This window comes from Rutilus rutilus, assembly GCF_951802725.1.
Source record: "Rutilus rutilus genome assembly, chromosome: 8".
In the NCBI taxonomy this organism is placed as follows: Eukaryota; Metazoa; Chordata; class Actinopteri; order Cypriniformes; family Leuciscidae; genus Rutilus; species Rutilus rutilus.
Genome location: NC_140222.1, coordinates 42,749,089 through 42,763,386, shown reverse-complemented (window position 1 = coordinate 42,763,386; position 14,298 = coordinate 42,749,089). Strand labels below are relative to the sequence as shown.

Below are 14,298 nucleotides of genomic sequence, written 5' to 3'. Positions count from 1 at the left end.
CAGATATCATTTCTTTCTAAAAAGGAACATACAGTAGTTGTGAGGATACTGCCTTTTCTAGTATCTTTGACAGAAAAGGTAGATTCGAGATCGGCCTATAATTGAATAATTCTGTAGGATCAAGTTGCGGTTTTATAACAAGCGGTTTCATCATAGCCAGCCTAAAAGTTTTCGGTACATATCCTAGTGACAAAGATGAATTAATGATATTAAGAAGAGGATCTGTGACCTCTGGAAGCATCTCTTTCAATAGCTTAGCTGGTATAGGGTCTAATATAAGACTAATATACATGTTATCGATTTTGATATTCTAGGTATTATCAACTGGCCGGAATTTTGAGATCGCAATTGACGTGAAGGATTATAAGTAATCAGCAATATTTAAAAATGTATACAATGTTTAATAGGGAGCCAGTGCAGTGTTGACAGAACGGGGCTAATATGGTCATACTTCTTGGTTCTGGTAAGAACTCGAGCTGCTGCGTTTTGGACCAGCTGTAATTTGTTTATTAAGCGTGCAGGGCAACCACCCATAAGAGCATTACAATAATCTAACCTTGATGTCATGAACGAAATTAACTAATTGTTCCGCATTTGTCAATGAGAGCATGTGACGTAATTTAGATATATATATTGTTAAGATGGAAAAATGCGGTTTAACAGATACTAGACACGTAACTTTCAAATGAAAGATTGATATCAAAGAGCACACTCAGCTTCCTAACTGACGACGAAGACTTGACAGAGCAGCCATCAAGTGTTAGACAGTATTCTAGGTTATTACGTGTGGAAGTTTTTTGTCCAATAATTAGAATCTCTGTTTTTTCAGAATTAAGTAGTAGGAAATTACTAGTCATCCAATTTTTTATATCAGGTATGCTGTCACGAATTGCTCCGAGACATGAACGTTAAGATCCAAACGCAGCTTTATTTAAGGGGTAATCCAAAGAACAGGCAAGGTCAAACACAGGCAGGCAGTCCATACAAACAAATAAACAAACAAACAAACAAAACAGGCAGGGGTCAGAGGCAAAAGAGTAATCCAGGGAACAGGGCAAGAAATCCAAAACCAGGAGAATGCTCGGAATTGCAGTGTGACACTAAAACAAAACTTCGCAGTGAGTGAATGAGTGAACATGGAATAAATAGTCTGAAACTAACAAGGTAATGAGATACAGGTGAATGCAATCAGTGATGATGAGTCCGGGCAGTGAGTTCTGGGAAATGTAGTTTGTGAGTGAAACATGATAGTCTGGTGTGGAGTGCCGTCTGGTGTGGAGTGCCCTCTGGTGGCTCTCAAGGGCACTCCAGCTGGTGACCATTACATATGCATTCCGTTAATTTTGTGAATTGGTAAGTTTTGTCAGGGCGTGAAGAAATATAGAGCTGAGTATCATCAGCATAACAGTGAAAACTAATTCCATGCTAATGATCCTAATGATATCTCCTAAGGGTAGCATGTACAGAGTGAACAGCAACAGTCCTAGTACTGAGCCTTGTGGTACGCCATACTGAACTTGTGATCGATGAGACATCTCTTAATTTACTGCTACAAACTGATAACGGTCGGATAAGTATGATTTAAACCATGCTAATGCAATTCCACTAATGCCAACATCATTTTCGAGTCTATTTAAAAGAATGTTGTGGTCAATAGTGTCAAATGCAGCACTGAGATCGAGTAACACCAATAGAGAGATACAACCACGATCGGATGATAAGAGCAAATCATTTGTGACTCTAATGAGAGCTGTCTCGGTACTATGGTACGGTCTAAATCCTGACTGAAAATCCTCGCAGATTTCATTTCTTTCTAAAAAGGAACATAGTTGTGAGGATACTGCCTTTTCTAGTATCTTTGACAGAAAAGGTAGATTCGAGATCGGCCTGTAATTGACTAATTCTGTACGATCAAGTTGCATTTTTTTTAACAAGCGGTTTAATAATAGCCAGCTTAAAGGTTTTTGGTACGTATCCTAATGACAAAGATGAATTAATGATTGTAAGAAGAGGATCTATGACCTCTGGAAGCATCTCTTTCAGTAGCTTAGTCGGTATAGGGTCTAACATACATGTTGTCGGTTTAGATGATTTAATGAGTTTAGCGAATTCTTCTCCTTCTCTTCTCCTATAGCAATAAATTAATCGAATTTTTCCTTAGGGAGACTACAATGCATTCCCTGATGCGATACTGTAGTAGACGGTTGCATAGTTATAATTTTGTCCCTGATATTATCAATCTTATAAGTGAAGAAGTTCATAAAGTCATTACTGCTGTGCTGCTTGGAAACTTCTGGGCTTGAAGCTTTATTTTTCGTTAGTTTAGCCACTGTTTCAAATAAATACCTAGGGTTTTGTTTATTTTCTTCTAATAGGGTTGAAAAATAAGCAGATCTAGCAGCTTGATCTGATCTGATGAGGAAGATAATTAATAAAGCAATATAACGGTTTTAAGTCTGGCAAGGCAAAGTACCCTGATCATGTTATTCCTGTTGTATTAAAATATCATGATAGAACCCTTGCTCACACAATGACTTCTTTTTAAAGTCACCTTTTTTATGATATTGTGATTGCATGAATGAACAAGAGCAGCACTTACTTAACTTCTTAGCCTAGTAGTTATTCATTTTGAAATATGTAGTTTGGTGATCTTTTTGATATCAGTTTGGTCTATTCTAGTAAGAACTCGAGCTGCTGCGTTTTGGACCAGCTGTAGTTTGTTTATTAAGCGTGCAGGGCAACCATCCAGTAGAGCATTACAATAAGCTAGCCTTGAGGTCATGAACGCATTAACTAATTGTTCCGCATTTGTCAATGAGAGCATATGGCGTAATTTAGATATATTTTTAAGATGGAAAAATGCGGTTTTACAGATACTAGACACGTGACTTTCAAATAAAAAAGATTGGTATCAAAGAGCACATCCAGGTTCCTAACCGACGACGAAGACTTGACAGAGCAGCCATCAAGTGTTAGACAGTATTCTAGGTTATTACGTGAGGACGTTTTTTGTCCAATAATTAGAATCTCTGTTTTTTCAGAGTTAAGAAGTAGGAAATTACTAGTCATCCAAATTTTTATATCAGCTATGCATTCCATTAATTTCTTGAATTGGCAAGTTTCGTCGGGGCGTGAAGAAATATAGAGCTGAGTATCATCAGCATAACAGTGAAAACTAATGCCATGCTTCCTAATGATATCTCCTAAGGGTAGCATGTACAGAGTGAACAGCGACAGTCCTAGTACTGAGCCTTGTGGTACGCCATACTGAACTTGTGATCAATGAGACATCTCTTCATTTACTGCTACAAACTGATAACAGTCAGATAAGTATGATTTTAAACCATGCTAATGCAATTCCACTAATGCCAACATAATTTTCGAGTCTATTTAAAAGAATGTTGTGGTCAACAGTATCAAATGCAGCACTGAGATCGAGTAACACTAATAGAGAGATACAACCACGATCGGATGATAAGAGCAAATCATTTTGTGACTCTAATGAGAGCTGTCTCAGTACTATGGTACGGTCTAAATCCAGACTGGAAATCCTTACAGATATCATTTCTTTCTAAAAAGGAACATAGTTGTGAGGATACTGCCTTTTCTAGTATCTTTGACAGAAAAGGTAGATTCGAGATCGGCCTATAATTGAATAATTCTGTAGGATCAAGTTGCGGTTTTATAACAAGCGGTTTAATCATAGCCAGCCTAAAAGTTTTCGGTACATATCCTAGTGACAAAGATGAATTAATGATATTAAGAAGAGGATCTGTGACCTCTGGAAGCATCTCTTTCAATAGCTTAGCTGGTATAGGGTCTAATATAAGACTAATATACATGTTATCGATTTTGATATTCTAGGTATTATCAACTGGCCGGAATTTTGAGATCGCAATAGACGTGAAGGATTATAATGCGTTAAGAGCTCGCTCAAGTACTGCGGAGCTAAACCATTTAATGCTTTGTAAGTAATCAGCAATATTTAAAAATGTATACAATGTTTAATAGGGAGCCAGTGCAGTGTTGACAGAACGGGGCTAATATGGTCATACTTCCTGGTTCTGGTAAGAACTCGAGCTGCTGCGTTTTGGACCAGCTGTAATTTGTTTATTAAGCGTGCAGGGCAACCACCCAGTAGAGCATTACAATAATCTAACCTTTATGTCATGAACGAAATTAACTAATTGTTCCGCATTTGTCAATGAGAGCATGTGACGTAATTTAGATATATATTTTTAAGATGGAAAAATGCGGTTTTACAGATACTAGACACGTGACTTTCAAATGAAAGATTGATATCAAAGAGCACATCCAGGTTCCTAACACACGACGAAGACTTGACAGAGCAGCCATCAAGTATTAGACAGTATTCTAGGTTATTACGTGTGGAAGTTTTTTGTCCAATAATTAGAATCTCTGTTTTTTCAGAATTAAGTAGTAGGAAATTACTAGTCATCCAATTTTTTATATCAGGTATGCTGTCACGAATTGCTCCGAGACATGAACGTTAAGATCCAAACGCAGCTTTATTTAAGGGGTAATCCAAAGAACAGGCAAGGTCAAACACAGGCAGGCAGTCCATACAAACAAATAAACAAACAAACAAACAAAACAGGCAGGGGTCAGAGGCAAAAGAGTAATCCAGGGAACAGGGCAAGAAATCCAAAACCAAGAGACATGAAAACCAGGAGAATGCTCGGAATTGCAGTGTGACACTAAAACAAAACTTCGCAGTGAGTGAATGAGTGAACATGGAATAAATAGGCTGAAACTAACAAGGTAATGAGATACAGGTGAATGCAATCAGTGATGATGAGTCCGGGCAGTGAGTTCTGGGAAATGTAGTTTGTGAGTGAAACATGATAGTCTGGTGTGGAGTGCCGTCTGGTGTGGAGTGCCCTCTGGTGGCTCTCAAGGGCACTCCAGCTGGTGTCCATTACATATGCATTCCGTTGATTTTGTGAATTGGTAAGTTTTGTCAGGGCGTGAAGAAATATAGAGCTGAGTATCATCAGCATAACAGTGAAAACTAATTCCATGCTAATGATCCTAATGATATCTCCTAAGGGTAGCATGTACAGAGTGACCAGCAACAGTCCTAGTACTGAGCCTTGTGGTACGCCATTCTGAACTTGTGATCGATGAGACATCTCTTAATTTACTGCTACAAACTGATAACGGTCGGATAAGTATGATTTAAACCATGCTAATGCAATTCCACTAATGCCAACATCATTTTCGAGTCTATTTAAAAGAATGTTGTGGTCAATAGTGTCAAATGCAGCACTGAGATCGAGTAACACCAATAGAGAGATACAACCACGATCGGATGATAAGAGCAAATCATTTGTGACTCTAATGAGAGCTGTCTCGGTACTATGGTACGGTCTAAATCCTGACTGAAAATCCTCGCAGATTTCATTTCTTTCTAAAAAGGAACATAGCTGTGAGGATACTGCCTTTTCTAGTATCTTTGACAGAAAAGGTAGATTCGAGATCGGCCTGTAATTGACTAATTCTGTACGATCAAGTTGCTTTTTTTTTTAACAAGCGGTTTAATAATAGCCAGCTTAAAGGTTTTTGGTACGTATCCTAATGACAAAGATGAATTAATGATTGTAAGAAGAGGATCTATGACCTCTGGAAGCATCTCTTTCAGTAGCTTAGTCGGTATAGGGTCTAACATACATGTTGTCGGTTTAGATGATTTAATGAGTTTAGCGAATTCTTCTCCTTCTCTTCTATAGCAAAAAATTAATCGAATTTTTCCTTAGGGAGACTACAATGCATTCCCTGATGCGATACTGTAGTAGACGGTTGCATAGTTATAATTTTGTCCCTGATATTATCAATCTTATAAGTGAAGAAGTTCATAAAGTCATTACTGCTGTGCTGCTTGGAAACTTCTGGGCTTGAAGCTTTATTTTTCGTTAGTTTAGCCACTGTTTCAAATAAATACCTAGGGTTTTGTTTATTTTCTTCTAATAGGGTTGAAAAATAAGCAGATCTAGCAGCTTGATCTGATCTGATGAGGAAGATAATTAATAAAGCAATATAACGGTTTTAAGTCTGGCAAGGCAAAGTACCCTGATCATGTTATTCCTGTTGTATTAAAATATCATGATAGAACCCTTGCTCACACAATGACTTCTTTTTAAAGTCACCTTTTTTATGATATTGTGATTGCATGAATGAACAAGAGCAGCATTTACTTAACTTCTTAGCCTAGTAGTTATTCATATTGAAATATGTAGTTTGGTGATCTTTTTGATATCAGTTTGGTCTTTTCTAGTAAGAACTCGAGCTGCTGCGTTTTGAACTAGCTGTGGTTTGTTTATTAAGCGTGCAGGGCAACCATCCAGTAGAGCATTACAATAAGCTAGCCTTGAGGTCATGAACGCATTAACTAATTGTTCCGCATTTGTCAATGAGAGCATATGGCGTAATTTAGATATATTTTTAAGATGGAAAAATGCGGTTTTACAGATACTAGACACGTGACTTTCAAATGAAAGATTGGTATCAAAGAGCACATCCAGGTTCCTAACCGACGACGAAGACTTGACAGAGCAGCCATCAAGTGTTAGACAGTATTTTAGGTTATTACGTGTGGAAGTTTTTTGTCCAATAATTAGAATCTCTGTTTTTTTAGAGTTAAGAAGTAGGAAATTACTAGTCATCCAAATTTTTATATCAGCTATGCATTCCGTTAATTTCTTGAATTGGCAAGTTTCGTCGGGGCGCGAAGAAATATAGAGCTGAGTATCATCAGCATAACAGTGAAAACTAATGCCATGCTTCCTAATGATATCTCCTAAGGGTAGCATGTACAGAGTGAACAGCAACAGTCCTAGTACTGAGCCTTGTGGTACGCCATACTGAACTTGTGATCGATGAGACATCTCTTCATTTACTGCTACAAACTGATAACGGTCGGATAAGTATGATTTAAACCATGCTAATGCAATTCCACTAATGCCAACATAATTTTCGAGTCTATTTAAAAGAATGTTGTGGTCAATAGTATCAAATGCAGCACTGAGATCGAGTAACACCAATAGAGAGATACAACCACGATCGGATGATAAAAGCAAATCATTTGTGACTCTAATGAGAGCTGTCTCAGTACTATGGTACGGTCTAAATCCAGACTGGAAATCCTTACAGATATCATTTCTTTATAAAAAGTTACATAGTTGTGAGGATACTGCCTTTTCTAGTATCTTTGACAGAAAAGGTAGATTCGAGATCGGCCTATAATTGAATAATTCTGTAGGATCAAGTTGCGGTTTTATAACAAGCGGTTTAATCATAGCCAGCCTAAAAGTTTTCGGTACATATCCTAGTGAGAAAGATGAATTAATGATATTAAGAAGAGGATCTGTGACCTCTGGAAGCATCTCTTTCAATAGCTTAGCTGGTATAGGGTCTAATATAATACTAAAATACATATTATCGATTTTGATATTCTAGGTATTATCAACTGGCCGGAATTTTGAGATCGCAATAGACGTGAAGGACTATAATGCGTTAAGAGCTCGCTCAAGTACTGCGGAGCTAAACCATTTAATGCTTTGTAAGTAATCAGCAATATTTAAAAATGTATACAATGTTTAATAGGGAGCCAGTGCAGTGTTGACAGAACGGGGCTAATATGGTCATTCTTCCTGGTTCTGGTAAGAACTCGAGCTGCTGCGTTTTGGACCAGCTGTAATTTGTTTATTAAGCGTGCAGGGCAACCACCCATAAGAGCATTACAATAATCTAACCTTGATGTCATGAACGAAATTAACTAATTGTTCCGCATTTGTCAATGAGAGCATGTGACGTAATTTAGATATATATTTTTAAGATGGAAAAATGCGGTTTTACAGATACTAGACACGTGACTTTCAAATGAAAGATTGATATCAAAGAGCACATCCAGGTTCCTAACTGACGACGAAGACTTGACAGAGCAGCCATCAAGTGTTAGACAGTATTCTAGGTTATTACGTGTGGAAGTTTTTTGTCCAATAATTAGAATCTCTGTTTTTTCAGAATTAAGTAGTAGGAAATTACTAGTCATCCAATTTTTTATATCAGGTATGCTGTCACGAATTGCTCCGAGACATGAACGTTAAGATCCAAACGCAGCTTTATTTAAGGGGTAATCCAAAGAACAGGCAAGGTCAAACACAGGCAGGCAGTCCATACAAACAAACAAACAAACAAACAAACAAAACAGGCAGGGGTCAGAGGCAAAAGAGTAATCCAGGGAACAGGGCAAGAAATCCAAAACCAAGAGACATGAAAACCAGGAGAATGCTCGGAATTGCAGTGTGACACTAAAACAAAACTTCGCAGTGAGTGAATGAGTGAACATGGAATAAATAGGCTGAAACTAACAAGGTAATGAGATACAGGTGAATGCAATCAGTGATGATGAGTCCGGGCAGTGAGTTCTGGGAAATGTAGTTTGTGAGCGAAACATAATAGTCTGGTGTGGAGTGCCCTCTGGTGGCTCTCAAGGGCACTCCAGCTGGTGACCATTACATATGCATTCCGTTAATTTTGTGAATTGGTAAGTTTTGTCGGGGTGTGAAGAAATATAGAGCTGAGTATCATCAGCATAACAGTGAAAACTAATGCCATGTTTCCTAATGATATCTCCTAAGGGTAGCATGTACAGAGTGAACAGCAACAGTCCTAGTACTGTGCCTTGTGGTACGCCATACTGAACTTGTGATCAATGAGACATCTCTTAATTTACTGCTACAAACTGATAACGGTCGGATAAGTATGATTTAAACCATGCTAATGCAATTCCACTAATGCCAACATCATTTTCGAGTCTATGTAAAAGAATGTTGTGGTCAATGGTGTCAAATGCAGCACTGAGATCGAGTAACACCAATAGAGAGATACAACCACGATCGGATGATAAGAGCAAATCATTTGTGACTCTAATGAGAGCTGTCTCGGTACTATGGTACGGTCTAAATCCTGACTGAAAATCCTCGCAGATTTCATTTCTTTCTAAAAAGGAACATAGTTGTGAGGATACCGCCTTTTCTAGTATCTTTGACAGAAAAGGTAGATTCGAGATCAAGTTGCATTTTTTTTAACAAGCGGTTTAATCATGGCCAGCTTAAAGGTTTTTGGTACGTATCCTAATGACAAAGATGAATTAATGATTGTAAGAAGAGGATCTATGACCTCTGGAAGCATCTCTTTCAGTAGCTTAGTCGGTATAGGGTCTAACATACATGTTGTCGGTTTAGATGATTTAATGAGTTTAGCGAATTCTTCTCCTTCTCTTCTCCTATAGCAATAAATTAATCGAATTTTTCCTTCGGGAGACTACAATGCATTCCCTGATGCGATACTGTAGTAGACGGTTGCATAGTTATAATTTTGTCCCTGATATTATCAATCTTATAAGTGAAGAAGTTCATAAAGTCATTACTGCTGTGCTGCTTGGAAACTTCTGGGCTTGAAGCTTTCTTTTTCGTTAGTTTAGCCACTGTTTCAAATAAATACCTAGGGTTTTGTTTATTTTCTTCTAATAGGGTTGAAAAATAAGCAGATCTAGCAGCTTGATCTGATCTGATGAGGAAGATTATTAATAAAGCAATCTTTAGTGGCAGAAGTGATAGGTCTAACATATTTGTAACACGGAGTCGGCTTTGCAGCCTTGGCTAAATGTAATTTACACGAGATTAGATAATGATCTGAGATGTCATCGCTCTGCTGCAGAATTTTAATGGCATCAACATTTATTCCGTGTGATAATATTAGATCTAGAGTATGATTACGACAATGAGTAGGTCGTGACACGTGTTACATTAAAACTGACACGTTTACATTAAAATGACATAATTACAGGAGTTACAGGACTGCATATTTGCAGTAGGCAAAACATGCCTTAATTTAGGTGAGATATTTTATAATTGTCGATGGTATTTCAATTTACAATGGCTAATAGTGAGCCTACTACTTTACTTGGTTGTGTCTCTCATCCATTTCAACCAGCGACGCATAGCAACCGTCGCCATGGGTAAACAACACCAGGACTCTGTCCTAGAATTCTGTATTGTCTGGTCCAGAAAAAAAGAATGGCCTACTTTTATAGATCTTTCATCTCAATACTGATTATAAAGTTTATATGCAGAAATGTTTAAATTGCTTAATATGGCCATCCCCAGCCTGTCCAGGTGAAATAACATTCTTTGGCAAAGAGATGGATGCATTCTGGGAAGTGATGTGTTTCAATGTAATGGCTACATATACCCATGTTTCCTTCACTCAGATATTTATGCTGATTCGTTCAAATTTTTGAGCAAGGATATAAAATATTAAGACTGTACTTTTTCATTCTGATTGACATATTTTGGCGCAATTTTGTGCAATGTGTCACTGTGTGCGATGATCCCAGAAACCATTTCACCACGGAAAGTAGCCTACAACAGTCAAATAAGCAAGAAAATGAATAAGCATTTACACGTCCAAAATGAAGAAGTTATGGCCAAAAAAACTTGTTGTTGTATTTGTTGATTTCGAACCCCTCTGTAAGAGCTGTATTAGAAAGAGAGTGACATAATACAACTGTTTGTTGCATCACAATGAGATGCAAAGTAACTAGCCAGAGCCCCTGCTAGCTAGCTAGATTAGCTAACTCGGAGCTCTTGGTGCTGGTTTATTGATATTGATTTAGACATGTACTTTTGGCATTGGCAGATATTTGCGACAAGTTACATATATGTGTAACACGTTTATATAGCAGGGGCTATATATATATATATATATAACGGTTTTAAGTCTGGCAAGGCAAAGTACCCTGATCATGTTATTCCTGTTGTATTAAAATATCATGATAGAACCCTTGCTCACACAATGACTTCTTTTTAAAGTCACCTTTTTTATGATATTGTGATTGCATGAATGAACAAGAGCAGCATTTACTTAACTTCTTAGCCTAGTAGTTATTCATATTGAAATATGTAGTTTGGTGATCTGTTCTTTTTTGATTTGTTCTTCTCTTTCTCTGCAGGTTCCTTAATCCCTGTCCTTTCCTAATACCTATTAGCAGCATCTTATTACTTAAAAATGCACTTTTAAAAGCCACATTTGTCTTGTATCTTGTTACTCTCTCTACTGTTGTATTGTGCTCTCTCTCTCTCTCTCTCTCTCTTGCTGTCTTTCCCCTCTCTCCCTCCCTCCCCCCCCCCCCTCTCCCTCTCCCTCTCTCCCTACTACAGCAACAGCTTTTTTGCTACAGCAGATCCCAGTCACAGCCAGAGTCGGAGGACTGGTGTCTCTCATGTCAGGGCTCCGGAAACCAGTGGGGAAGTGACCAGTGTTTTTGCTTCCATTACTGCAGGTGCGTTCTTTATTTTGACTGCACTGGTTCAAAACAGAATGTTAATTTACTATAAAATGGCCATTGTTCAATGCCATTCTCTTTTGTTATAATAAACTACTGTTTTTCAATATTGTGCATTGTTTTAACAGAGTCCTTCCTTCAAGAGCTTAAACGCTCACTGGGTGAGGACATACATGAAGATGAAACACCACCTCAATCCTCAACGGACTGGTCGACCCGAAAGAGCCTCATATCAGGGTGGTGGGAGAAAGAGAGACCCCTGGTCAACACCATGGTGGATCGACAACATGCGGCAGCTCGGATCTGCCAACATTGTGGAAACAGTCCAGCCGTTATCTGTTGTTGTAACTGCCGACCACACCCGTTCCTCTGTGGCCAGTGTGATGTCAGGGTCCACCGAGGTCAAGTGTTCCACAACAGGGATTCGATGACCCAGTGTGATAAGTTGTAGTTTTTGAAAGTCACATTCTCAGACTTGTTAATTCCAGTTATCACCTGAAAAACTAAATACTGTTTTCTGATAGGTCGATGAAGCCGTCAAGTACATCTCGTTTAAAAATAGTTGCCAGTAAATAAATATGTTATTCTTTAATTCTCATCCATTTGTTGTTGTTGTTGTTGTTGTTGTTTTCCAGAGCGTCTTGTACCTTTGGAGATGCCAAAGACAATATGCGGTTGTCTACGAGGATCGTCCAGTGTCATCGCAGGACAGTCCATAGTTGTGGTTACAATGAATGGTAAGAAGAACTTTATGGGTGGGGTGGGGGTCACTTCTGTAGAAGTGGCTGCAGAATTTCACCCACAGCTATTTGCTGATCACACCTCGCATATACTCCCTCTCACTTTCTGTCACAACTATGCACATATACGAATCATGATTATGTTACATTCATACAGTACATGTTACATTGTGGAACACATATCCAGAAATTGTCTTTATCATGGCTGGAAATCCAGAGGTGTCTATAGGTTGTGTGTTGATTAGATTGGCTGGGCCCACCTATGTGGACGAAAACAAGTAACCTTTGTTTGAATGGGGATAGTTAATTTGCCTGACAAAAGTGTGACTTCCAATAGAGTGCCTTACAAAATGTTTGTAGAAGTGTCCTCCTGATCCATCCTTAGTCAAAGGTTCCCATATCAGTTGTCAGAACGACACAGTTTGCGTCTGTCAGAATTAACTGTGAGTGTATATTTCCTTCTTTTTCCAGGGCGATATGATCTCAGATTGCCTCAGATTAGATGCAAGGCATGTGAAGCCACTTGGAGTCCTGGAGTGGATGACCTGATCCGTAATGACTACTGGCCTGCCACTTCTCACTATTCAACTGTGTACGCGACAGATGTCCTTTTTTCTTTTGAAGAGCTGAAGATGGCAGCACCAGGGATGTCTAGCCAAGCATTTCTTAGAATGCTGGATCAACGCACTGTTCGCTTTGGCCGTGTAAGTATTTGTGGTAATAATTGCGTAACTCAAGAAATAATACTATGAGGGCATGATGATGATGATGATGATAGAAAGTACACCCTTTATAAACAACTATAAACTCATGTTCTCTCATCAGTCATGCAGTTTGCACCGAGACATTTCTGAAAAAACAAGATCTCAACTTCAACTCCATTGGCTACAGACTTTGACATCTTCTCCCCAATATAATTTCCTGATCCCAGAAGTGTTCCCTTGGATTAATGAGCCAAACATTGCACAGGCTTACTTCTAAACAATATGGAAGCTGTTGTAGCCCTCTTTGTGTATAGATTTAGACTGAATATCACACAGCATCCTGCATGTTTAATGGCCAGGTCCCCCAAATACACCAGTGTATAGTGTACGAGTGAAGTTTACACATTGTTTATTTCCTTTGATATGTATTCTAAGGAGTGCTTAGAACATCCCGAAATGTTCTATCACATGCCCATCACATAAAAGGTTGCAGTGATGAGCATTGAGCAGATGACAGCCTGTTGATCGCGTGAATGAAGATCTTATCATTGCAACACAGTTTCTGCACTCTCACTAATGATTTCACCAATGCAAACACGAGGTAAGTACAGTAAGAGCTTTGTTGTGCAGCGAAACAGCATCATTGATTTCATAACGAGTTTTGGCAAGTGTCCAGATAAACTCGCGCTGTGTGATTGACAGCTTGGGCGATTGGGAAGGGATTGGTCTTTGATCGCTTTCTGTATATATTTTAATCACAGTTTAAATACGATTATTTTCATCCTACCAAGAGAAACGATGTGAAGTTGATCGTTTAGTCCCTGGCTTGATTTACTGATGCATAAACAGTATTGAACGATTTTGAGAGAAAGATTATCTGTCTGAACTTGAACAATTACACATCAGAAATTCACATAACCCACTGGTTCTTCAGATGAAGGAACTAAAAAAACACTTTTGTGTTCATTTGTACATCCAAACACTGAGCAACTGCCGTGCTTCGCTCGTTTGCAAGCCATGATGTCTACCGAGGAAAAACCAATATCGCGCTCGCGCAGCTCATTTTCTCCTGGGCGGGCTAAATTCTCTTTGCGGGCAAAGAAGAGAAAGGGGAGGTGACTAGTGTTGTTTTTGGCGGCCTGTTTTAATTTTAGTTTTAGTCTAGTCTTTGTGTCAGGCTGTCATTTTAGTTTTTATTAGTTTTAGTCACATTCATACTCTTTTTAGTCTAGTCAAGTTTTAGTCGACGAAAACTGATGACATTTTAGTCTAGTTTTAGTCAACGAAAACTGATGACATTTAGTCTAGTTTTAGTCGACGAAAACTGATGACATTTTAAGTCTAGTTTTAGTCAATGAAAATTGTATTTTAGTCTCTTTTTAGTAATGCGATTCTATTTAACCCAGTCAATATAGAATTTCAAACAAGGCTTATAGGCTATTTAGTAGGCCTATATTTAGGGCTGTGACGGTGGCAGGTTTTTTTT

The 14,298-nt window shown here is 38.4% G+C and overlaps 1 protein-coding gene across 1 annotated transcript in view; it reads left to right on the top strand.

The window, feature by feature from the left end:
• The window catches only part of LOC311295534 (serine/threonine-protein kinase pim-2-like), a 32,070-nt gene extending 20,959 nt beyond the window's left edge, over positions 1 to 11,111 (top strand). The window contains exon 8 of the mRNA XM_084416982.1: positions 11,036 to 11,111. Within this exon, the coding sequence (XP_084273108.1) occupies positions 11,036 to 11,061 (26 nt within the window). The 3' untranslated portion in view covers positions 11,062 to 11,111. The remainder of the gene's footprint in view (positions 1 to 11,035) is intronic.
• Positions 11,112 to 14,298: the final 3,187 nt, after the last annotated feature.